Source organism: Sminthopsis crassicaudata, chromosome 3 (assembly GCF_048593235.1).
Source record: "Sminthopsis crassicaudata isolate SCR6 chromosome 3, ASM4859323v1, whole genome shotgun sequence".
NCBI classification, from domain to species: Eukaryota; Metazoa; Chordata; class Mammalia; order Dasyuromorphia; family Dasyuridae; genus Sminthopsis; species Sminthopsis crassicaudata.
In genome coordinates, this window is record NC_133619.1 from 469,014,542 (window position 1) to 469,041,851 (window position 27,310).

Genomic DNA, 27,310 nt, shown 5'->3' on the forward strand with positions numbered 1-27,310 from the left:
AAAAAAAGCCTCTCCTTCCCCAAAGAGTAACATTAAATAGTTTCTTGCCCCAAAAGAATTCATAGAAGAACTCAAAAAAGACTTTAAAAATCAAAGGAGAGAGATTGAGTAAAAGCTTAAAAGAATCCAAGAATATGATTATGAAAAGGAAGTCAACTAGAAAAGGAGCTCTAGAGTTTTAAGGAAGAAAATGACTCTTTGAAAATTAGAGTTGGGTAAGGGGAAGCCAGTGAATTTATAGAGACCAAAAAGTAATAAAACAAAACATAAAGAATGAAAAAATAGAAGAGAATGTGAGATAAAAGAAAATCAAAAGATCTGGAGAACAGATCAAGAAGAGAAAACATAAAAATTTGACAACATGAAAATTATGACAAAAAAAGAACCTTCATTTAACAATAATATAAGAAATAATCAAAGAAAATTGTCTTGAAGTGGTAGAACAAGAAGGAAAAGAAGAAATAGAAAAAATCTACAGATCATCATGTGAAAGAGATCTTATAAGGAAAACATACAGAAATATCATTGCTATATTTCAAAACTCCCAGATCAAAGAGAAAAATTTTTAAGCAATCACAAAAATAATTCAAATATGCTGGAGCTACAATTAGAATCACCTAAAACCTGTCAAGGAGTATCATTAAAAGACTTCAGGTTCTTGAATACTATATATTGCCAACCAAAAGAACTAGGGTTGTAAACAAAAAAATACGTCCAGCAAAATTAAGTTCAATATTAATATTAAATGGAAAAAATGTACATTCATTGAACTGCCAACTTCTAAGGATTTTGTTGCAAACAAACCTGAACTTAATAGAAAATCTGACATATGAGTCAATATGAAAGATATTCAAGGGACTCAATAAGGACAAACTTTTTGTGATTTGTATATGGAAATATAAATCATATATCTAAGATTGTTATTAGTAATTAGGTAGCTCAAAATAAAAATTGAGGTAAAACTGAGTATGATGTGATTATTTAAAAGCAAAAACAGGTAGAAAAATGTAAAAACAGTAAATATGCTATACAAATGAGGTATAAGAGGAATCAACACAGAGGAATTAGATGGCAGAGGAGGGCTGGTAATTCTGAAATCCTACTCTTGGGTTACATGGGTTAAAGAAGGAATAACACACATTTGTACATGCATATGCAGGAGGGTATAGTACAGCACCCTTCAAAATCTATAAAGAAATGAGAGGGGGAGGAAATAGGATATGAGAATAAAACAGGGTAGAGAAATGTGTATAGATTAATGGAAGTGGGACAAAGTGAGTAGATTAATGGGAAAGGAAGGGAAAAGATGGGGAGAGAGGATACAGGAGAAATCCCTGGGGTGGGAGGTAGGAAGTTAATTAATAGCAAGTTAGCAAGCAGGTAGAAGTAAAGGAAAAAATAAATACATATATATATGTTTGTATCTATATATATCTAGTTATATACATATGTATATATATATATATATATATATATGTTTTTGTTTAGGAAGAGATTGGGGGAGTGAGAGTGGGAAGAAAAAAGTAAAATAATTCACAGCAAAGAACAAAAGAAAACTTAAAAGGAAGCAAAAATGGAAAGCTCTGAATACACTTTTATTATTTAAAGGGAAATTGTTATATATTTTGAAACTTTTCATATGTTCTGCTGTGCACAAGAATTTTTTTTCTTGTTTTTATAAATAAGTTGTAGAACTTATAAATTTAAATCGAATAAGAAGCCAATGTTGAGAAATGAAACTTGTAATTTTGCATTTGTCCTTTTTCCTTACAAAGGTAATGAATGGAAAACTCGTTATGAAGCGCAAATTGAATTTAATAATCAATTAGAAAAGCAAATATTAAGTCTTCGAGAGAAAATGGCCAAAGTTCATGGGAATCCTTCAGGTAAAGGAGTGATTATATGAATGTCTTATGAATGTAGTGAGACTTGATTTTATATAAATTACTGATGTTTGCTTTGTTGTAGATAGATTATCTTCTATTCGTGCCTATGAACGGATGCCATTGGTGAGTAAAATAGTAATTTCTCTACATAATTAAACAAAGGAAAAATTTCAAAATAAATGATTCTGGATAACTTCACAAACTTTTTTTTTTTTAGAAGCAGTTATCCTTAATATAGCTTTAACTACATATACATTGCACAGAATTCTCTTATTTTCAGTACAGAAAAGTCTATACTTTTCATATTTTTAAGCTTTTGGAAAGTTAGGCTTGGTATTGAAGCAAATAATTTTTCTTGGAGCAATATCACCATCTTGTGCAGCTTTTGGAAATTGCTATTAGAGCCACTTTCATTTTTTTATATTTAGAGTCAAAAATTTGTGTGGATTATTTCTTCAGTCTTAATTTACAATACCATATTTTTATCATGCCAACTATTTAATGTCCACTTTTAAAATGTTATAAAATATCTATAGGGATTGGTATTTGAGGTTTAGTGGTGTTTAAATACTTTAATTTATTCTAATGAATAAGATAGGATTTTGTGATTTTTAAAAATTGATACTAAAATAAAAAACAAGTATCCAGCATGTTGGAGAAGCAGAATTAAAATTATCTTAGTAAATTTAAGAAGTAGTTGGAAATTAAATAAATTAAGGATATGTTAATTTGGAAACTGAAGATAAATTCAGAAACATGAGATAGAGTGACTTGGTAACATGATTTAAAATGGCTAAAAATGTCAGTGCCAGAAAACATTGGTAGAAAGCCAGTCATAAACAAACAAAATAAACAAGGAATGAATGCACCAAATTTAGGGCCCCCAAAATCACTTGTCTGAATTTAGTGAGGGGTCTGGAAATAAATGAGCTGAGAGAGAGCATCTAATAACTTATATCAGGCATGTCATTAGAACCAATAAACAAACATTTTATTTTCCCCTACATGCATCTGATTTTCCTGTTTTTCTTGAGGATTCTACTATCCTTTGGAACACAGTCAACCTTAATTCTTTCCTTTCCCTCAACTTTTTAACTTTTTAGTTTTCAAGTCTTTTTGACTGTATGTTCCCTAATTTAGGTCATCATCACTTTTTGTCTCTATTGTGGTAAACATAGCCTTCTCATTCATTGATATTTCCCCTTCCCAATCCAAACACTGATCTGACCCTATCATTTCCCACTCAGAAATCTCAAGTGATTTTCAGTTGCTTCTATAATGAAATATATATGTATATATATGTGTAAATTATTCAGTCTGGCATTTAAAGACTTGCACAGTCTAATTTCCACTTCCCACTTGTAGCCTCTCTTCCCCACTGGGGCCATTTCATTTCCAGTCTCTGGGCCTTTGCCCAGGTGGACTTCAGTGTCTTTACATCCGCCTTGTGGTTTCTTCCTTCAGCTCGGGTTCTTCCTCCTCCACAAGGCCTTTCCCAGTTTCTCAGTTTCCCAGTTCTCAATATTTTCTACTTCTCATAATTATCTTCAGTATTCATGTCTAATAAGTGACTGAAATAAAGCTGTGAGATGCAGTTGTGGGACACGAGGTGGTGCATTAGTTACAGTGCCAGGCCTAGAGTCAGGCGGACTTCTCTTCCTGAGGTGAAATCTGACCTCATACACTTCCTAACTCTGTGACCCTGGGCAACTCACTTAACTCCATTTGCCTCAGTTTCCCTCTCTGTAAAATGAGCTGGAAAAGGAAATGTCAAACCACTCTAGGAGGTTAGCAGAGAATATCTTAATAGGATCTCAAAGAATCAGTGGCTGAGCCTAGAGTCTGGAAAACTTGAATTCAGAGTTAACCTCATTTCCTACTAATTCTGTGGCCCTAGGCAACCCACTGAAACTGCTATTTGCCTTAGCTCCTCGGGTATAAAATGAGGATGGATTAGCACCTACCTTTTAAGATTGTTGTAGTGATCAAGTAAGATACTGGAAAAGCACTTACATAGAAATCCCTATGTAGAGGCTAGTTGTCACTATTGTCATCATTACCATTATTTCTTCGGATTCTTGGGTGAGCTGTTGCTGCAGCTACATGAAATAGACAGATGAAGTGCCAAAGAAACTGCAGAGAACTGAGAGCACTAGCGGTGAGATAAAGCAAACACTTTCCTCAAGAGCAGCTCTCCTTAATTGTCCAGTCCCTGAGTTTTGTCTCCTTTCTTTCTAAAAGGGGAAAGCATTAAAGAAAAAAGAATCTGTTTCTCTTCAATGAGAAGAGAAAGATTAATAACTTGTAAATATACCCTAGACTGAGTAGAGAGAACACCTTTAGACAACAAGCTTAGGAAAGGTGATTCTGTGTTATTGGTGAGGTAGATTTTCTTAAAGAACATATATCTGTCTGAACCCAGTATATAGGACTTTACATGGTAACTTATTTTTTTTAATTAATTTTATAATTATAACATTTTTGAAAGTACATATGTATAGGTAATTTTTTACAACATTATCCCTTGTACTCCCTTCTGTTCTGAATTTTTCCCCTCCTTCTCCACCCCCTCCCCTAGATGGAAGACATTCCCATACATATTAAATATCTTATAGTATATCCTAGGTACAATTTATATGTGCAGAACCAAATTTTGTTGTTGTTGTTGTTGTTGCAAAGGAAGAATTGGATTCGGAAGGTAAAAGTAATCTGGGAAGAAAAACAAAAAATGCTCAGAGTTTACACAATCATTTCCCAGTGTTCCTCTTCTGGGTGTAGCTGATTCTGTCAATCATTGATCCATTGGAATTGGATTAGCTCTTCTCTATGTTGAAGATATCCACTTCTATCAGAATATATCCTCATATAGTATTGTTGTGGAAGTTTATACTGATCTCCTAGTTCTGCTCGTTTCACTCAGCATCAGTTGATGTCTCTCTAAGCCTCTCTGTATTCATCCTGCTGGTCATTTCTTTTTTTTTTTTTTTAATTTTTTATTATATATATATATTTTTTTATAATATTATCCCTTGTATTCATTTTTCCAAATTATCCCCCCCTCCCTCTATTCCCTCCCCCCGATGACAGGCAATCCCATACATTTTACATGTGTTACAATATAGTCTAGGTACAATACATGTGTGTGAATATCATTTTCTTGTTGCCTGCTGGTCATTTCTTACAGAACAATAATATTCCATAACATTCATATGCCATAATTTACCCAACCATTCTCCAATTGATGGAATCCATTCATTTTCCAGTTTCTAGTCACTACAAAAAGGGCTGCACAAACATTTTGGCACACACAGGTCCCTTTCCCTTTAGTATTTCCTTGGGATATAAGCCCAGTAGTAGCACTGATGAATCAAAGAGTATGCACAGTTTGATAACTTTTTGGGCATAATTCCAGATTGCTCTCCAGAATGGTTGGATTCTTTCACAACTCCACCAACAATGCAGTTTTCCCACATTCCTTCCAACATTCATCATTATTTGTTTCTGTCATCTTAGCCAATCTGACAGGTGTGTAATGATATCTCAGAGTTGTCTTAATTTGCATTTCTCTGATCAATAGTGATTTGGAACACTTTCATATGAGTGGAAATAGTTTTAATTTAATCATCTGAAAATTGTCTGTTCATATCCTTTGACCATTTTTCATTTGGAGAATGGCTTGATTTCTTATAAATTAAAGTCAATTCTCTGCATATTTTGGAGATGAGGCCTTTATCAGAACCTTTAACTGTAAAAATCTTTTCCCAATTTGTTACTTCCCTTCTAATCTTTTTGCATTAGTTTTGTTTGTACAAAAGCTTTTTTGATGTAATCAAAATCCTCTATTTTGTGATCAATAATGATCTCTAGTTCTCCTTTGGTCATAAATTCCTTCCTCCTCCACAATTCTGAGAGGTAAACTATCCTATGATCCTCTAATTTATTTATGATCTCATTCTTTATGCCTAAATCATGGACCCATCTTGATCTTATCTTGATATATGGTGTTAAGTGTGGGTCCATATCTAATTTCTGCCATACTAATTTCCAGTTTTCCCAACAGATTTTTTCAAATAATGAATTCTTATCCCAAAAGTTGGTATCTTTGGGTTTGTCAAACACTAGATTGCTATAGTTATACACTATTTTGTCCTGTGAACCTAATCTGTTCCATTGATCGACTAGTCTATTTCTTAGCCAATACCAAATGGTTTTGGTGACTGTTACTTTATAATGTAGCTTTAGATCAGGTACAGCTAGACCACCTTCATATGATTTTTTTTCATTAATTCCCTTGAAATTCTCAACCTTTTGTTCTTCCATATGAATTTTGTTGTTATTTTTTCTAGGTCATTAAAATAGTCTCTTGGGAGTCTGATTGTTATAGCACTAAATAAATAGATTAGTTTAGGGAGTATTGTCATTTTTATTATATTTGCTCGGTCTATCCAAGAGCACTGAATGAATGAATGTCTTTCCAATTATTTAAATCTGACTTTATTTTTGTGGTAAGTGTTTTGTAATTTTGCTCATATAATTCCTGACTTTTCTTTGGTAGATGGATTCCCAAATAGTTTATACTCAGAGAGGATTTTGTGCAGAACCGAATTTTGTTGTTGTTGTTGTTGCAAAGGAAGGATTGTATTCGGAAGGTAAAAATAATCTGGGAAGAGAAACAAAACAAAAAACAATGCAAACAGTTTACACTCATTTCCCAGTGTTCCTATTCTGGATGTAGCTGATTCTCTGTCCATCACTGATCAATTGGAGTTGGATTAGCTCTTCTCTATGTTGAAGATATCCACTTCCATCAGAATACATCCTCCTCTAGTATTGTTGTTGAAGTGTACAACGATCTCCTGGTTCTTCTCACTTCACTCAGCATCGGTTCATGTCAGTTTCTCCAGGCCTCTCTGTATTCATCCTGCTGCTCATTTCTTACAGAACAATAATATTCACATGGTAACTTCTTATTGTTGTACGCCAAGATTCCTTTGATCTGAGGAAAAACTCTGACCAGATGGAAGGAGGACTAAATTCATTTTTACCTAACACTCCAGCTGTATCAATGTCTAAATCATTGTAGTGTAGAAACAGAAAGAGATAGCTTGGTCTAATGTTCCTATCCATTACAACTTGGACTTGGCTGAAGAATTAGATCAGGCAGTGATGTAAAGCAGTAGGGCATTATTTAATTCACAGAATGGAAAGCTATATGCTCTAAGTTGAGACATTTAAAAGGAGCAGCATCATAGGGGAGACAGGTACAACCTAATAGTACTACTATGATAAGGCAAGAGTGGAAATTTACCGCATTTGGATGGTACTCATTTCTCAAATTGGGACAGATCCCAAAAAACCCCACCAAACTTACCCACTTCTGGGTTCTGTGGGCAAGATTTCTGAGACTACCCTCTTTTACAACTCAGCTCAGCTCATACATAGGGTTAGTTAAGGGTTTAGGGAATATTTGTTGGAGGAGAGGCAGGGTCTGACTTGATTAGTGTAATGAGAGTCTGGTGGATGCTTATACAGTCTGTCTATGCAAAGGATACTAGGGAGTTTTCTTGAAAAAAAAAAGTCACATGTAAGAGAAGTGCCTTGTGGAAGCTGTGGGTACATATGTGGACATTCTATAGCTGGTTCCAGTTGATTACCATATATTGAAGAGAAGGTTCTTTGGCTTCTGTAACATTCAAAAAGATCTGTTATTTTCTGTTATTTCCTTTTTTTTGCCTCATTTGGCTTCATTTGGTAACACCTTTATTCAGAGCATCTGGGGAGAAACAATGCCTTTTCTCTTTTGAGTCGTGTGGTACTGATAAATAAACCTGAGTCCTTGGTTTTTGCTGCTGCTGCTGTTATTGTTTTCTATTCTGGGTGAAAATAATAGAGGCTCATAACCTAGTGAGTGCCTACATTGGCACACTGGCATCACAACGTTCCAGAGTCTGGGTTCTACAACCAGGACAGCATCAGTATTTTTAAGAGTCAGGAGTAACCTTCAAAATCCTGCCAAGCAGGCCTCATCTAGCCATCAGGCTACATCTGGACATGAATTTAAAAGGATCAGTGCTAATAGGAATGGTGGTAAGTTTTGGACCTATTCACCTAGAGACTGAAGTGATGCAGAGTAGAATATGTCCTGGATGTATTGGAGGAAATTTTTAAAAAACATTTTCTCTATATTTTTGAAGTAAATATCCCTTTTTAAAAGCTACTTGATGTTCAGTAATTAAATGGAAATGGAGTGCTACCCAGGCTTTTAACAGTGGGAAATATTTAGCCATTGAAAGCTTGAAACAATGGAATAGAGAAAAGGCACTCCAGCCTCTCAGGGCACCCTAGGCTGGTACTCTAGGTTGCTGAGATGAAGATATGACTGGTCTTAGCATGAGGTTGTGGGATATGAAATACAGGCTACAAGCTGGAATTTTCTAGTGTGAAAGACTTTAGGCATTCAGCACTCATAAAAAAGAATGGGGTAAGGAAAACTTGTCAAAAATAACTGTGTCCAGAAAATTAGAGAGTTACTGGAGTACCACAGCCATTCATGCACACAGGATCAGAACTGAAGACCAGGGAACATAGGAGAATATTAGAAAATTGACATTATACTGCTGCCAAACTGTTGGGCCTAGTGACCAGATTCACATATACTGCTTTAAAAGAATCAATTGAAGATACAACTTGTTACTATCCCTTATCTACTGGCAGGGTATATAATTCATGCCCTGTGTATAACAGCAACATACATTGTTATATATTGCCATTTGATTTCTATGTTTGGTCTCCTTCATTCAATTAACAACTTATGTGATGCTTTGTGATATACTGTATGTAGCCTCTGAATCTGGTCAGCTGTCTCCATCTTTCTTATGTGAAGCTTTGTCCTATGTATTTGCACATGTACCACCTGAGATTTCATCCTGTGGGGCACACCCAGTGTAAGATCTTCCCAATACAAATTAGAAAGTTGTTTGTAGGGCAGAGTCTTAGGGAGTTGCCTGCAACACTGCAAGGTTAAGTTCTTTGTTCCACATTCAGCGGCAGAGGCAGTACAAGAACTGGGCTCTTCTCTGCTAGGCTGACCCTATATTCTCTATGTCTCGGCACCTCCAGGCAAACTTAATGAAATTCTTATTCGTGCATTAGGTTACATATCTAGATGTGCCCTATATACCTGTTGCAAATTATGCAACTTGATACAAATTAATTGGTGTTTAGATGTCACCCACTTGGCACAATGGAAAAATCGATGAGCTTGGAGTCATGAAAACGTATCTCCCTGAGTTCATATCTGGTCTCAGGCACTTACTAGCCATATGACCCTGATTTGTCCAGGACAAATCACTTAATCCTATTTGCCTCAGTTTTCTCATCTCTAAAATGGGGAAGGAAATTTCAAATCACTCTGACATCTTTATCAAGAAATCCCCAATGGAGTCTCAAAAAGTCAGGCACAATTGAAAAATAGCTGATTAGCAATTGAATGATGTTAGCTACAAACATTTCTTCAAATGTGCTGTACTTTACAGCAACAGCACACATTTTCCACAGGAAGAAGATTGTAGGAGACGGAAAAACTTTGCCATGTTGAGAGAAATTTGGTAGAATTTGTCTCTCTCCCCAGGTGTAATATTTCTAGAATTATTTAAGGTTCAATATAAGAAAATTGGTGCCTATTTATCCCCAACCTTAGAAAAAGAATAGAATAGATTGAGGTCAGCATCCTGAGCTAGGATTGGAATTCAGCTGGCTTAACTCATCTAAGAGTATGGGCTAGGAGACATCTCTGAGGTCTTACAGCTAGCTTCCTGACCCACCACATTAAAGTTTTGAGGCTCACTAACAATAGGGCCCTAAGGCATGATGGCCTGAGAAATACTACTCTAAGAGTAACGATCTTTGAAGCAGTAGCAAGACAGAGAAGTATTAGTTTCTCAGGCATAGATGAATTCCCAACTAGAACCCTTCCATAGGTAACCTGCAGAAGTAGAGTAGATTGTTCGATGCTCTGGAAATATAGGAGGTGGAATCAACAGTCAGTCTGAGGCATAATCTAGTTGATAGGAAATAGAATCTGGCTAGACATGTTTCCTCAATGCAAAGCAGATGATGCCAAATCCCAAACTTCTCTATTTTGGAATCTCTATCATGTATTTGTAGCCTTCCCCCAAGGATGCTAAATCTGGAGGAGAGCAAACACATTTGTATATGGAGACTAAGAAGGATTCTGTTGCATGAGTTTTGCTGTTATTTATTTTTCTATTCTATTGCAATTAAAGTCTTTGATTTGATTTATTCTATGAGGAGAAAAGGCTTGCCAATCTTGAACCATTCTCCTACCCCACTGAGCTTATTCACCATGGGACTCCAGATCTAAGTGAAATATGTTACATTCTATTCTTGTGGACAGGCTAGTGCAGGCTAGTGTAGTTTATTTAGGTGGATTCAGTTTTGGATCAATGTCTGGACCTAAAGAGTACTTAGTTATTAATGGTTCTATGTCAGCTTGAGAGATTCAGTTGAGTATCTCAAGGACTTCTTCTTGGCCTTAATATGTTTAATTTTTTCCTAGTTTTTGGATTAAGGCTTAATTTATGTATGTATCAGATTTTTAAATGACATAAAACTCATAGGAATACATAGCTTAAGTGTTTTAGTGGGGTGAAAACCTCAGATTTCGTCTTCCTTTTCCAGCCAAGAAGACTTTTCCAAACCTTTGTACTCATATCCATTATACAAAAGAACCAGAATCTATGGGTCAGTATTGTGAAAACAAGTATCTGCTAATTCCAAATCTAATATGCTTTCCATTACACCAAGAAACACCAAACTGAGCCCTAAGCCAAAATGTAATCATGGTTACAATTACAGTTCTACTCAGTGCTCAGAAAAAATGTTAGCTTAATATTACTATCATGTATATTTCTCCATCTTCAGCCAAGCCTGATTAGCCACATTGGGGACTACTATGTAATTTTTGAAATGTTGCTAATCCTTAGTTATATTATTTTCTTTACATTTTGCAATACAAAGCAATTTACTTCAATGTTTTCCCTTGTGTCCTGTTGTGGTAGAATTTTTTGTTTTTTGTAATCTGTTCTGAGATCAGAAAATTGTTTTCAAAATTGTATTTATATTTCTTTTAAACATAACTGTCTCTTAGATACCATTGATTTGACTAAATTTATTTTTAATTATGAAGCTAAGGATTCTTTTTCCACCATGCCAGCCATTTGTTACCAGTGAGGTTCACTCTTGCACATGTCCTGGATTCCCAAGTATGAAGCATACCCAGAGGCAACAGACATAGCATAATACCTAAGTAAGTTAGCAGGTGGCAGATGTAGTAACAATCTGAGCTTGCCTCATGGAACATTGTATCTTAGGAATCACTGTATTTTGGTTCTCTTCAGATGTCACCAATCAGCTGGAAGGCAATTATATCCTCAACAGCCAATAGAGTTTATAAACCACAATACTAATAAATATCTAGATCTATTTTCATTTTTCATTAATTTTCAAATATTAAAAAATATTTACCACAAGAGGGCACTTGGTGTTTATGAAAGGTGAATTTTAATTCTTCATATAGATCGCTTGCAATTAATAATTGTTGCATTTGAATATTTAGAATTCATAGTTTCTGTAATGTAAAATTGGTAATTTTTTTGCTTATTCCCCTAGAAAAATCTATTTTTTGAAAAATTGCTCAACTTCACTTTAGTTATTAATTCTTGTATACTACTCTTGTATTCTTCAATTTAGCCATCTGGAAGTTTATTGTTTCACTTTCCATAAATGCACCCCTACAAACAGTAATGACAATCTTATTTTTTCTTATTGTCTAAAAGTGATAGTGCCTTACACAAAATAGTGATTTAATAAAGTAGTAGATTTTTTTTTGTTTGATTTAATTTCAGTTGCCACTTTGAAGTAAATCTCCTTGCCATTTAGAACATACATTCATCTCTAAAATCTTGTGAAGAAGGAGGGTAAAGAAATTCCTTCACAAATTTCATAAAATAGCAAGAGGCAAATGGAGAAGAAAACATGTTTGAGCAAAGTTTGATCAGCTACCCAACTAATCAAAGTTCTACAAAGAAATTTAAGGTTTAATTGGAAATTGAACTATTAAATAGATGAGAAATGGGACAAGCTATATAGCAAACTGATTCATTATAATTTTCAAGGAATTATTGGATGAAATTTATAACCATCTATTCAGTTATTAATTATCTTTGCCATTCTTCTTTAGTTGACTTGACACTTCCTTTTAACATTAAATTTTGCATATCTTGTATCATTTCTTCCAATTACATGCATAGTCCTTTAAGCCATGATAGTCTTCTCTGACGCTTTACTAGGACTTGTATTCTCCTCTTCTGGTTTTACCATTGGATTTCTAGTAATTCCTAGCATTTCTTTATTGTGTTGACATGTTTTTTCCTGTTTATTTTTATCTCCTACCATTTCTGGACTGGGGATTTGCTCTTAGATCAGATTTTGCCTCATCCCATATACTTGGATATCGTAGGCCGCTACTGGTTGGTCCTGGATGTGGAAATCAAGGTTAGGCCTTGTCTTTTGTAGGAATTTCTAGGTTTTAGTTTAGTCTTCTGCTAGCTCAATTTAGATTATGGCTTTTGGTTCCTTTTCTGACTCTGCTGTACAGTTCTGAACCTAGAGCAGGCTCTGTCCTTTGCTATTTCAGAGTATGTTGCTGGAGTACTGGCCTAGTTGTATCTCCTATTCTCAGTTCACAAGATTTGTTTTCACATGCCATGGCTTGTCTCTATAGAGTTTTTACAGAATTCTGACCTCCTCTCTCCCCCCCTTCTCTCTCTCTCTCTCTCTCTCTCTCTCTCTCTCTCTCTCTCTCTCTCTCTCTCTCTCTCTCTCACTGAACTAAATGTAGGTGGTGTTGTCTCCTTTTGGTGGATTTGTCTTTGTTTCTTCTGTGCATTTTTAAAGCTTTATGTGGTGTTTGTAGGAGATCTGAACTTTTCTAGGTCCTAACATGTATCTGCCTTCCCATGGTCTATAACAAACTCTTTACATGATCAAAAAAGTTCAGACAGACTAGCACATTTGAGTTTATTTAATATTAAAGCCCTAGATAAACTATGAGCAAGTGGGAAGGACATTAAAGAAAACTGATAGGAAAAGCAAGTTGACTAGTCTAAGTATACACAAAGGGTGGGCTGTGCTGGAAGTGAAATCATTTTGTGGACTCTGAGAGGATTTGAAATGAAGGAAGACAGCAGAAGCATGGCAAATTTTTATTTTATTATTATTCCCCAAAATCTACTTGATAGAATAACACTGCCTACCCATTTCACATCTACACATCTATTTTTATAAAGGTAATCTCTACATAACACCAAAAGTATTCTTGATAAAGATATGAAAGGTAAACTTTCACAAATGATTGTTGCTGTTGTTCAATGGTTTTTCAGTCATGTCTGAACTTTTCTTACCCCATTTGGGATTTTCTTGGTAGAGTGGTTTGCCATTTCCTTTTCCAGGTCACTTTACAGATGAGGAAACTGAGACAAAGGTAAGTGACTTGCCCAATATGTCACAGCTTAGTAAGTCTTTGAGGCTGGAATTTGAACTCAGATCTTTCTAATTTCAGCACTACTACTGTGTCATCATCTGCTTCACAAATCACAAACGATATCCTATAGCAAAGCAACTATTTTTAATCATATGATATGCTTAAAATTATAGAAAACACAAGATTTTAATACTAATTTTCTTGTTTTTCTTGATTTTTCTTTACACTTTTCTAAGCTTTCATTTTAATGTATTTTGTTTTTATGTCACCTCCATTTTCATTACCTTGCCCAGTGAGCATTACTAAATGTAAAATAAAATAATATAAAATTATAAGTTTTTGCACATCCCAAACTAAGGCAATAAAAATTAGAACAGAAAACTGTGGAGAAAATTAGCAAGTATCTGTGATAAAGGCCTCATTTCTCAAATATATAGAGTACTAAATCAAATTTATAGGATATTGATAATCATTCCTGAATTGATAAATGGGAAGAGGATATTAACAGGCAGTTTTCAGGCAAAGAAATCAAGACTGACTATAGTCATATTAAAAATGCTCTAAAATAGAGAAATAGAAATTAGAACAATTCTGAGGTACCAACCTTTCAGATTAGGTAATATGACAAAAAAGAAAAAATGATAAATATTAGAGGGGATATGGGAAAACTAGGATATTAATGGTACTGTTAATAGAATTGTAAATTGATCCAACCATTTTAGAAAACAACTTAAAACTATGCCCCAAAGGGCCAAAAAACTATGCATACTCTTTGCTTCAATAATACCACTGCTAGATCTAAATCTCAAATAGATTAAAAAAAAAAAGGTAAAAGGACCTACTTGTACGAAAATTTTTATAGCAGTTCTCTTTGTAGTGACTAAGAATTGGAAATTGAGGGATGTCCATTAGTTGGGGAATGGCTGAACAAGTTGTGGTATGTGGATTGTGATGAAATATTATTGTATCATAACAAATGATGAGCAGGAAAATTTCAGGGAAAAATATGGAAGATGTATTAAATGTGAGTAGAACCAGAATAATATTGTATGTAATAACAGCAACATCGTATTGTGATCAACTATGAATGACTTAGCTATTCTTAGCAATGCAATGATCCAAGACAATCCCAAAAGACTCATGATGAAACATTGTCTGAACATAGACTGAAATAATAGTATTTTCATCTTTCTTTTTTCCTTTTTCTTTCCTTCCTTTCTTCCTTCCTTCTTATAAAAATGACTAATGTTTTATATAATTGCACATGAATAAACTATGTCAGATTGCTTACCACCTCAGGAAGGGAAAGAAGGTATTTGGAACTCAAAATTTAGAAAAAAATGTTAAAAATTATTTTAACATGTAATTGAGGAAGGAATAAAATATTTAAAATTAGAAAAAAAAGTTGTAATGGATCTCTTTTTATGGTATTATTACTGCTAGAAAGTATGATAAAATCTAGTAAATTATTTTGGTGGGAGTAGTAGTTGTTCAACTGTTGTCATATCCAACTTTTCACGACTCCATGGACCATAGCACCCCCAGTCATTCTATCCTCGACTCATTCTATCCTCCATTGTCTCCTGAAGTCTGTCCAAGTTCATGTTTGTTGATTCTATGACACTATCCATCCCATCCTCTGCCATTCCCTTTTCTTTTTGCCTTCAATCTTTCTCACCATCAGAGTATTTTCCAGTTAATCCTGATTTTTAATTTGTTCAGCCTGGCATTTTGCAATATGCATTCTATATGTAAGTTAAGTAAATAAATTAACAACATATAGCCTTATCATACACCTTTTTACAATTTTAAACAAATCAATTGTTCCATGTTTGAGTCTAACTATTGCTTCCTGGTCTCTGGAGTTTCTTCTGGAGACAAGCAAATGATTTGGTACTCCCATCTCTCTGAATACTTGCCACATTTTGTTGTGGTCCATGTGGTCAAAGCCGTTAGTGTAATCAATGAAGGAAAAAGAAATTTTTTTTTTCTGGAACTCCTTTCTTTCTTCATAATTCAGTGGATGTTGGCAATTTGGTCTTTAGTTCCTCTGCTTCTGAAAATAAGCCCACTTTTCTGGTTATTCTCAATTTACATTTTGCTGAAACCTAACATAACTTCCTTGATGAATGAATTGAGCTCAGTTCAATAATTTAAACATTCCTTAGCATTACCATTCTTTAGGACTGGGACATAACCTAATCTTTTCCAAAATAGTGGCTCCTATTGGGTTTTCCAAATTTGCTGGCATTTTAGCATCATTTTTAAGATTTAAAGTAGTTAAGCTGGAATTCCTTTGCATCCACTTATTGTTAACAATGCTTCCTAACATCTATTTGACTTCATTCTCCAAAATGTCTGGCTCTAGATACCATCATGGTTATTGGCAATGTTAAGATCATTTTCATATGGTTATTTGTGTATTTTGTCCACCTCTGATTAATTTCTTATGCTTCTATTTTGCTTTTATCATGCCCAATTTTTGCATGAAATATTCCTGTGATATCTTTTTTCCTGAAAGAGATCTCTTGTTTTTCATATTACCATTTCCCATTCCTGTTCTCATTCCTATTTTCTTCTGTTTCTTTGTATTGCTTGTTTAAGAAAACCTCTTCCCCTGCTATTCTTTGAAATTCTGCATTCAGCTTTCCCTTTCTCCTTTCTCCTTTGGTTTTTCTTTTCTTTCTCAGCTATTTGTAAAGCCTCATCAGATATCCATGTTGCTTTTTTACTCTTCTTTTTCCATTGGTATGTATTTTTTTTGTTGTTGTTGCTGCCTCTTATATAATGTTGGAAAATTATATAACTTCTATATCTAATCCCTTAAGTTTTTTTTTTTACTTCCACTTCAGATTCATAAGGAACATTAATTAGGCCATACCTATATATGTGTATAGGCATATAGATCATACCTATATGTGTGTGTACATATATACATGTATATGTGTATATGTATAAATACACTAATGTATATATTTATAGACATTAGAAAATAAAAAATGGGTAGTGAAAGGCTGTAATATTAGAGAAGATTGTTATGATAATGGAGGCAAACTTTTGAAGAAAATGGGAGAAAAATGCAATCAAAAGTACAGTATAGGACTTGGCTCAGGTAAAGACTTGAATGAAGGGAAAGAGATATCAGAGGAATTTAATATTGAGGCAGAGGGGAGAAGAGGGGGAATCTTTTGACGTTAAAGTTTTTTGGCAAGATATCTTCCTCTAAAAGGCTGAGGGTGGAGATTCTTGGGAAGACTTAGGAGAAGATTTGAAATAGCTGCTGTGATGAAAAAGATAGAAAATTGATTTTGTAGGCGTAGAACTGAGGCAGAGACAAGATGCTGATGAAAAGGCAGTTATTTGCTTGAACTTTTTCCAGTTTCTCTCAAAATAGCTTTAAATCAAGCTTCAAAATGCATTCTGGAGTGAAAGGCCCTCCAAAGGAAGGATGAATAATTCTCCAGCCCAACATAAGTTTAAAAGGTCTGCAAGAAAGGTCTGTCCTACTTGAGTAAAACAGGAGCATAGCCCACTGTAGGCAGCGTGTGGGCGAACCAGCAGAAGGTTCCTAGCCCCAGCACAGATCAGCCACTGCATTCCTTTGGTCCTAGTTCAGCAGGTCAGGGCATGGTGAATCAACGGTGAGACTTTCAGTTCAAGTGAAACAGGTGCTACAGGAGCAAGAAGCATGAGTAGGCCAGACTGTCCCAGTACAGTGGGCAGACTGTCAGCTCTGCAGCCCTGGCACAGACAGCCAGTAATTAGGTCCCTTGCCCCCAGAATAAGACACTTGGGAAAGTGACCCTTGTTCCCCAGGACCAGAATTCAACTTTAAAAGTCATAAGATAGCTGGAAAATAAGCAAAAAGAAAAAAAAACTCAGATCATAGAAACAGAGATAATCAAAACACAAACTTAGAAAAGGACAACAGCATTAAAATGCCTATATGCAAAGCCTCCAAAGAGAAATATGAATTGGTCTCAAGCCAAAAAGTTATCCTAGAAGAGTTCAAAAATGATTTTAAAAATCAAAGAAAAACTGGGAAAAGAAATGAGTTACATGATAAAATTATGAAATGGAATCAATGAGTTTAGAAAAAGAAAACAATTTATTAAAAAAGTAGAATTTGTTAAATAGAAAAAGGATTACAGAACCTAACTGAAGAAAATAATTCCTTAAAAAATTAGAATTGGGCAAATAGAGAAGCTAATGACTTTATGAAACATCAAGAATCAAATAAAATGGAAAAATGAAAAAAAATAGAAGAAAATGTAAAATACCTCATTGGAAGAAATAGAGAAATTATCTTGCTCTGGTAAGGGCCCCGTTACGATTTGATAACAAATTTGAATTGGCTCCAGTCAACACAGTTTTTGTGTTGTCTTCTAGTTTCTTTTTCAGCAAAAGAAGTAGAAGTAAAGAAGGCAGATGGTAAGAAGTGAGATTTGACAAGGTAGAAATTGATAAAATAGTGTAGAACTAAACTGGTTCTTCAAGAGGACAGAGATTAGAAAAAGGAGATAGTAGCTAGCAGAAGGGTAATAATATCCCATGAAACATCTGGGGGTAGATTGTAGCTTATAGTTAGTACAAAGAAGATGGTTAAGATAATAAGGCACGGGAATAAATGGAATGATAAAAACAGAGAACCTAGGAGAGGACCCAAAGCATCTAATTAATCCCATTTACTGAAAATTTATCTTTTCCCGTGGAAAACTCAATTTTTCATGAAGTGAAATCTACTTTCTTTTGCTTTTGTGGTCTGTAATGATCTAGTTATTTTGTTGTTGTTGCTTTAATTTCTCTTGAATGATGAATTTAATACCCTTGTATGATTTGGGCACTTTTTCTTTGTCTATAGAAGCCTTCCAAAAATTATTCATGTTTAGGGTATACAAATGACCCTAAATGACAAATTTAGTAGTATACCAGTACAACTGTTCCTCTCTTCCTCTCCTCCCTACCCCCAGCTATCCCCTTTAGAAATACACTGTTTTCCAGTGTTTACCACAGGGCTTGGCACACAGAAGTCATTTAATTAGTGTATTGGATTCTAAAAAGGAGGAGGTAGTAAATGAGAAGAAATGTAATCAGTACTGATGTCTAAAATTAAAAGTGTGTTTTCATTCCACTATAACTCCTTTCTTCCCTTTCCATGAACCCCAATAACTTATCCTTTACTGCTTTCCTTTTATTCTCTCATTTATTATTTACCCTTAAAAGTTGAAATTAATTTTGGTTACAGCTATTTTTTCCCCACTTGTATTCTCGTATAATCACATTTTTCCTTTCACTATTCTTACCTGTTCCCTGTTGAATTTAAAATATTTCTAGACCAAACTTTTTGTTCGTGTGCATGTATCTATAAGTCTCATTTGTCCGGTTCAGATAAGAGTAAAAAGTTCATGTAATGCTTACTGCCCACATACCCTTTTTCATGTTTAGTTCTCTTACATCCCAATAATAAGTAGTTCTACCATTTTCTTCTTCCCTTTTCCCCTAATATATTCATTTTCTCTTTTCTTTCCTCTTAAAATCTTACACTTAAAGACATTAAGATTTTGAAAGAATACTCTTTCCCCCACATTACAGTGTAAGTACTCCCTCATTTCCCAATTGCTCAAATGTATATGCTTTTCTAGTTTTTCTGAATTATTTTAAGTTTTAATTTTTGCCATTTGTAATTCCATATTCCAAAATTTTCTTCTCTTTATTATTATTACTGACAAGTCCTATAAAAGCATAGGTTGCTTGGTATTTAAACCTTTTCCTTCTCTGAGTGCTTGTAATATTTTTTTCTTTGACTTAAAAGCTCTGTATTTTGTCAATAGATGTTTTCATTTTTGGGTTACTCACCAATTTTAGTTTGCCTTCTGATTTTTATAGATCTAAGCAATTTTCTTCTTACAATTTCTTGAAATAGTATGGTTTCCAAGTTTTTTTGTTTTGTTCTGTTAGTTTTAATAATAAGATAATGCTTACAATTTTTGCAATTTGTTTTTCCAAATTTTTAATTTTTGTTGTTTTATAAATAATATACCTTATATTTGTTTCTATTTTTTCAGTGTTTTGCCTTTACTCAAACACTTTTTTTCTCTCATTGTATCATTGAGTTTGAGGTGCCCGCTCCTAATTTTATAAAGTTTGTTATTTGAGTAATTTCCTGCTTTTGTTCCAACCTGTTCTTTCTGACTATTTAGATCCAGGCATCTTATTTCACTCATAATTTGATTTTTAAGAATCCCTTGTATATGTTTTTCCATGCAGGCTTGGAGACCAAGCAATTTCTGTTATTCTTAAAGTTGATGTGGAGTTACCTTCTTTTGGCTTTCAAACATTTTGAACATCATATGACTTAAAATATTTCTTCTTAGTGTTTAGCGTATTCTTGTATTTACTCATATTTCCAGCCTCGGTATCTTATTAATGGACATTGGGCCAGGCCCAAAGCCATATTCTGCCCTATTCTGCACTCTTGAATGAGATTGAGAAATGTCAGTATTGTTTAGACTTGAACTCAATTTCTTAGGTTCCTATCATTAATTTACATCTCCATTGTGTGTTTGCACCCAAAACTGACAGGTCCCTCTGCATCCTATGGATTCTAGGTATATCGGTTTTCAGGGATCTCTATATCTTCGTAGGTCGGAGCACTGCAGACTTCTGGCCCTACCTAGGGTGTCTCAGGCAGAGTACTACCAGTTTTTGGACCTATGACTATAGTCAGTCTCAGAGCATTTGAAGTTTCTGATTTACCTGAGACTTCCATGTCTAAGCACTATGGGCAGGTCTCAGATATCCTTGGAGTATATCTAATTTACAATGCTAGCAGACTTTTGGATTTATTTCCTATATTCTCACTGGCTTCCTAGGCAGAAGCTAGAAACTATTGGTTGGTGTGTGTATGTATATGTTTGTCCAGTCATAACTGAGAGAGCTTAATATTATTTTCTTTGAATTTTTAAATTTAATAATAATAGCTTTTTATTTTTCAAAATATATGTAAAGATAGTTTCCAACATTCACCCTTGCAAAATTTTGTGTTCCAAATTTTCCCCTACCTTGTTTTCCCTACTTCCTCCCTCCTGTAGACAGCAAGTAATCCAACATAGGTTAAACATGTGCCATTCTTCTAAACATATTTTCACATTTATCATGTTGCTAAAAAAAATCATATCAAAAAGGTAAAAAAAAACAAGCAGACAACAAAAAAGATAAAAATACTATGCTGTGATCCATATTCAGTCTCCATAGATTTCTCTCTGTATGTGGCTGGTTCTTTCCTTCACAAATCTATTGGAATTGCCTTGAATCACCTCATTGTTAAAAAGAGTCCCTCACAGTTGATCATTACATAATCTTGTTGCTGTGTACAATGTTCTCTTGGTTCTACTCACCTGACTTAATATCAGTTCGTATAAGTCTTTCTAGGCTTTTCTGAAATCAGACTGCTCATCATTTCTTATTGAATTCTTAATTCAGTTCTTTTTCAATAATATTTCTTTATGTTCATATACCATAGCTTATTCAGCCATTCCCCAACTGATGGGCATCCATTCAATTTCTAGTTCTTTGCTACTACAAAAAAGGTTACTAAAACATTTTTGCACATGTGATTTCTTTTTCCTTATGATCTCTTTGAGAAACAGATCCAGTAGAGACACTGCTAGGTCAAAGGGTATGCAAAATTTTATAGCCCTTTGGGTATAATTCCAAATTATTCTCCAGAATGGTTGGATCAGTTCACAACTCCACCAACAATGTATTAATATCCCAGTTTTCCCTTATTCCCTTCAAAATTTATCATTATATTTTCCTGCCATCTTAGCCTAAGATGTGTGAGAGTGAAACCTCAGAGTTGTCTACATTTGCATTTCTTTTAAAAATAGTAATTAAGAACATTATTTTTATACGACTAGAAATGGCTTTCACTTGTTTGTCTGAAAATAGTTCATATCCTCTGACTATCAATTGGGGGATGGCTTATAATTCTTCTAAATTTGAGTCACTCTCTACATTTTAGAAATGAAGCCTTTATCAGAAACATTGGATGTAAAATTTTTTCCCTATTTTTTTCTGCTTCCCTTTTAATCTTGGCTGCATTGGTTTTTGTTTGCACAAAAGTTTTTAAATTAATATAATCAAAATTATCCACTTTATATTTCATAATATTCTCTACTACTTCTTTGGCCATAAATTCCTTCCTTTTCCACAGATCTGAGAGTTAGACCATCCCTTGTTCACCTGATTTGCTATAGTATTACCCTTTTTGTCTAAATCATTAATCCATTTCAATCTTATCTTAGGATAGGATATTAGGTGTTGGTCAATGCCTAGTTTCTGCCATACTATTTTCTGAATTTTTCAGTCATTATTTGATCAGGTACTCTTCAACAATTTTTGTTAGAAAATGTGTAGAAGAGCTGGATTTCTGAATAATCCTTCATGATACCAATTTGAGGCAATCTTAATTTATAAATTATTTTCCTTGACTTATTTTCACCTATTTTCCAGATTAGCTATTTTTGATCATCAAATTTAAGCTCATATTCTTTTACTTGACATTCAAGACTTCATTTTTCTTTTTCTAGCTGTTTACATTTTCTTTATTTTTTAGTCTTTTGACTTTTAAAGATATTTCTTGTGTCATGAAGTTGTTATATTTATTCCATTGCATTTTTCATAGAGTCTACCATTAAGTAAAGTTTTCCACCTTTTATTCTATTTCTCTTTGAATTTTTTTCCTGTTGAATTTTAATTTCATTATGACTTTCTTATTTATTTTTGGTGAGGCAGTTGGGGTTAAATGACTTGCCCAGGAACATACAGTAAGTGTTTAGTGTCAGTGTGGATTTGAACTCAGGTTCTCCTGACTCCAGTGCCGCTGCTCTATCCACTAGACCATCTAGCTACCCCAAAATTTCCTTTTAAAAAACCCTTCATTTTTTTAAGTATTTATATAGACTTTATGGCCAAGCCATGTTTTTCCCCTCTTGAGACTCTTTATTGTTGTAATGGTATTATTCTCTTCTACATTTGGTTTCTCTTAGCCCATGCAATTTCTTCATCTCCAGCCTCATTTCTTAGATTTAGAACTCTATGCTTAAACAAGGCCACTCTTGCATTATTGAATGCATTTGACAAGACTTTTTAAAAAAATTTAAGTGCTATTCCTCTCTATTCTGGGTATGCTGCCAATTTCAATCTGAATGGCAGTAGGTTCTAACTTTTTCCTTAGTTCTTGATTTTCTACCTCAATCTTCTACTTTTTGACTTTAATAAGTCTTTTCATGTCATTGCATAGAAAATACAATCATGCACAATCCCTCTAGCATTAGGTACTCAGGTTCTTATCCATATCTACTGCTATTGATTATGCTTATAGTGCTACAGAGAATGTGCAGCTGAAACTTGTCTCCCTCTCCAATCACCTATTAGAGTCAGGTTTATACCCTGATTCTGTTCTGTTCTAGCTTCATGTCTCTGGTTGCTAGATCTCATAAAGGCTTGTAACACTACAGTTCAGCTATTTATGATATCTCATTCTGTCTTCACTGGAATGTCTTCTCCCAGCCTATATCTGCCAGTCCCATCTATGGTAGGAATTTGTTCTGTTTTTTTTCCTCTACAATTATATTGTCATATTAACTAGAGTTTTGCTCCATTTTCTGTTGTGTAACTGTTATAACAGCTTCTTCCAGCTTCAGACTGCCTTTTGTACAGTTTTTAGATTAGGTTGAGGAGTTTGCTTTTGTGTAAACACTCTGGTTTTCTTTGATTATTCATTCTAAGTTCCTTTTGAGATATTAGCTGGGATTTAGGAACTAGGCCCCTCTACAGCTTTTCACATTTCATTATTTTAACTCTTAAGTTTCCTGAGAAATTTCTTAAAGAAAAGTCCATAAGAAAGTTAAAATTATAATGTGAATTATGCCACTAACAATACTATTTATTATTTGAATGCCTGTCCCTATGTTTCTTTTCAGTATAGTGTCAGCAATAAAAAAATTCCTATACAGAATTTGAAACATGTAATTTAAAATGTTATATAAAATATCCTAGTTATTGATGAATGTATGTGATAAATTTATTTTATATAATTCCAGAATTCTTTAAATCAGTTACTTAAACAGCTAGAAAAAGAAAAACGAAGTCTTGAATGTCAAGTAAAAGAATATGAGCTTAAACTGGAACAAGCATCAAAGGTTTGTTTTTATTCTTTTCAACAAACAACTCTTTTTAGAAAAAAACTAAGCATTTAATGTCTTGTAGAGAAAACAGTATATAGTATAATGAAATTCTTATAAGAAACATGTAACTTAAGAATTCCTAGATAACTTAAATTTATTAGTTAATAATGGTGTTAATATTATTTAACATTTAATTCATATGTATCTTTAATTTAGGCTTTCCATAAGACCAATGATGAGCGACGTGCCTATTTAGCAGAAGTATCTCAGGTAAATCAATTATTCACATTAGAATACTAAACTTATTAAAATTTTTCCTTTTAATTTTCTTTTTTCCTAAGATTCTGTTTTCATAGGCAAATATATTAAAACTGAGGAAAAACAGAGTCTCCAAGTATGGAAGGTGGGAAGACAGGTAGAAGTAGATAAAAGCACTCAATTTGCCCAACTAAAAGAATCCTTTACATAATCAATTTATTTGCAGTCCCTGCCCTCAAGAAGCTCATATCTAATGGGGGAAACAATAAACAAACAATAAAGCAAAACATATATAAACAAGATAGATACAAAACAAATTGGAAATAACTCAAATGCATCACTATAATCGAGAGGTTGGGAAAGGCTTCCTGTAGAAGGTGGTATATTAGTTAGGACTTAAAGAAAGATAGGTAAGTTAGAAGGGACAGATTAGGAAAAAGAACATTCCAGGCAAAAGGGACAAATACAGAAAATTCCCAGAGCTGAGAACTGAAGTGTCTTTTTTTGGAACAGCAAGGAAGTCTGTGTCACTGAATTGAAAAGTCTCTGGAGGGATGTAGTAAAATGTGTAAGAATACTGAAAAAGGGGAAAAGAAATGGCTAGATTATGAAAGGCTTTGAACACTAACAAAGGATTTTATTATTTAATCCTGGAGATGCTAGATAGGCACTATGGTTTATTTAGTAGGGAGTGATGTTTTTCAGACCTCTACCTTGGGAAAAAACTTTGACAGCTGAATGGAAGGGGGAATAGAATAGGAAGAGACCTGAGACAGGCTGACTTAACACAGGCTAATGCAATATTGTCCATAGATGAGGTAATGTAGACAGGCACCAGAGTAGTAACAGTAACAGAGGAAAAAGGGGGAATGTGCAAGAGATGTTCCACAGTTGAAATCTACAGAACACCAAGGTTGCAAGCCTGGTGGACTGAAAGAAGGGCGCTGCCCTCTGTAGTAATGGAAAAGTTGAGAGGAGGGAAATAACGATTTCAATTTTAGATATGTTGAATTAATATGTCAACTGAACATCCAATTTGAGCTGTTTGAAAAGCAACTGGAAATGCAATACTGGAGATCATCAGAGAAATTAGACAGAATAGGTAGATTTAGACATAGAAATGGTAACTAAATCCATGGGAACTGATAAGATCATCAAGTGACATAGTAGAGAGGTAAAAAGGGAAGAGAGCCCAGAATAAAATTCTCATCAACAATTATGCTTATAGGGTTTAATCTTAGATTAGAATCTAGCAAAGAAGATGGAGCAGTAGCACATAGGTAGGGGAAGAATGAGAAAGAATGGTGTCCAAAAATGTAGAGAGAGGAGAGCATCAAAGAGAAGCAAGCGAGAAAGAGTGCTAAAATCTGCACAGAGTCCAGAAAATGCAGATTGAAAAAAAGACTATTGGATTTGGTTTGGAGAGCAAAGTTTCAGAAGACAGGATATGAGAGAGACAGAGACAGACAGACAGATAGAGAGAGAAGAGAAAGGAGAGAGAGTAGATAGGTTTCTCAAAGAGTTTAGCTACATGGAGCAAAAGGGATATTGATGATAGTTTGTGGAAATGAAAGGAAGATGGGGGAGATATGAACATGGTTACAGACTGTAGAGAAGGTTCCAGTAAAGATACATGATATAGTAGGGATAACAGATATTGAAAGAGATTGTTTGGAATGGGATTGCTTATGAGGGGTTTGATTTGCTTTGATAATAATGAGTGAAGTCACTTTTTCATGTGAGATAGGAGTAAAGGAAAATAGTGGCAGAAGATATTTAAATATGAGATGAGGAAGAGGGGAGAAGATAGAGCTCACAGTACATTGCCTCATTATTTTTCCTATAATATATGAGGCAAGGCTCTCAGCAGAAAGAGTAGGGTGAGAAAAGGCTATGGGACATTTGAGGGATGAAAAGATTGGAAGAATTGCTGTGAAGAGTGGATAATGAGTTTATAAGAGAGATAAAACAATTGCCTACGAGAAGTGAGGGGTCCAGTTGAGGTTGTGTAATATAAATTTGTAGTTGACCTAGTCAGAACATTTCTGTGATTTTTCTCTATCTTTATTCAGCAAGACATGTGTAAGAAGAAAAGCAAATGGTTGGAGGACTCCAAGCCTGAGGCTTGCTTGGTCAGGAACAATAGATGATATGACAAAGGGGCCAAAAACTCAAAAAAAAGGAAAGTGTAGATTTGAACTGGTTCATCAAATGGTCAAGATGAGGAAAAGAAGAAAGAATCACTAAGGCAAGGGTAAAGTCCTGGGAAAAAATAGAGGAGTCAAGAGATTAGAGGTCATGGAACAAAAAGTGGGGTTTTGTAAGGGAAGGAAGAGAGAGAAAAAAGGCAATAGATTATGGTCAGATAAAGAAGTTTCAGAATCCTACATGGAGAGTGATTTATTTATAGATGATGGCACAATCAAGTCTATGACTACTTTTATGTGTGATTGAGGTTGAGTGAAAGAGTAAGTCATGGGAAATGAATAGATTGAGGAACTTAGTGGTTAGGGTGTTTTAGGGAAGTCCTCTAGTATGAGGACAGAAAATGGTGTAAAATAAGGATTTCTTGAACTTAAAAGGAGAAGTTACTGAGATATGGAGGTGGGGGGAGAGGACCTGGAAGTTCCAAAGGATTTTTTAAAAATGTCCCCTTACAATTTTGTTAGAACTACTTTCTTTTAATTTTTTTCTATTATTGTTAAAGTTGAATCTCAGAACAGTCAATTCCTGGAATATGCTTTCCTGATATTTAAGTCTATAATATAAGGAATTGCAAACAGACTGGGAGAGGCTTCTCTTTCTAAAAAGAAAATCAGCAGTATCTTAAAAAATTACCTGCTATTACATACATGAAACCATTCTCCAATTCTTCCCATTTCTAGATATCCATTTGAAAAATGAGTCAGTAGTCAGATACATCACTTATGTATAATCATAGTTGATAGTATGTATTTATTAAATGTGTACTATGTGCTGGACACTCTGCTAAGCTCTGGGGATACAAAGAAAGGCAAAAGACAGTGTCTTCCTTCAAGAAGTTTACAATCCAGTGAAGGAGACAACAGGCAAAGAAACATATATAAACAAGATACATACAGGATAAATAGGAAATAAATAGCCAAGGAGAATAATTAAGAGGGATTGAGAAAGAAGAATAAGACATTAGTTGGGACATAGAGAAAACCAAGAGGCAGAAGTGAAGAGATAAAGCATTCTAGGCATGAAGGACAGCTAGAAAAAAATGCTTAGCATCAAAATGTGGAATGTCTGTGTCACTAAATTGAAAAATGTATGGAGTATGGGTGAGGTCTAAAGTAAGACTGGAAAAGTGGGGATAGGGCTAAAGTATGAAAGTTTATACTTAATAGAGGATTTTTTATTGGATTCTGGAAGTGATAGGAAAGTATGAG

At 34.3% G+C, this 27,310-nt stretch overlaps 1 protein-coding gene across 1 annotated transcript in view; it reads left to right on the forward strand.

Moving 5' to 3' along the window:
* Positions 1 to 1,842: 1,842 nt before the first annotated feature.
* CCDC169 (coiled-coil domain containing 169) overlaps positions 1,843 to 27,310 on the forward strand; it is a 106,959-nt gene continuing 81,491 nt past the window's right edge. Inside the window, exons 1-4 of the mRNA XM_074303490.1 lie at positions 1,843 to 1,886; positions 1,973 to 2,009; positions 23,556 to 23,654; positions 23,856 to 23,909. Of these exons, the coding sequence (XP_074159591.1) occupies positions 2,001 to 2,009; positions 23,556 to 23,654; positions 23,856 to 23,909 (162 nt within the window). The 5' untranslated portion in view covers positions 1,843 to 1,886; positions 1,973 to 2,000. The remainder of the gene's footprint in view (positions 1,887 to 1,972; positions 2,010 to 23,555; positions 23,655 to 23,855; positions 23,910 to 27,310) is intronic.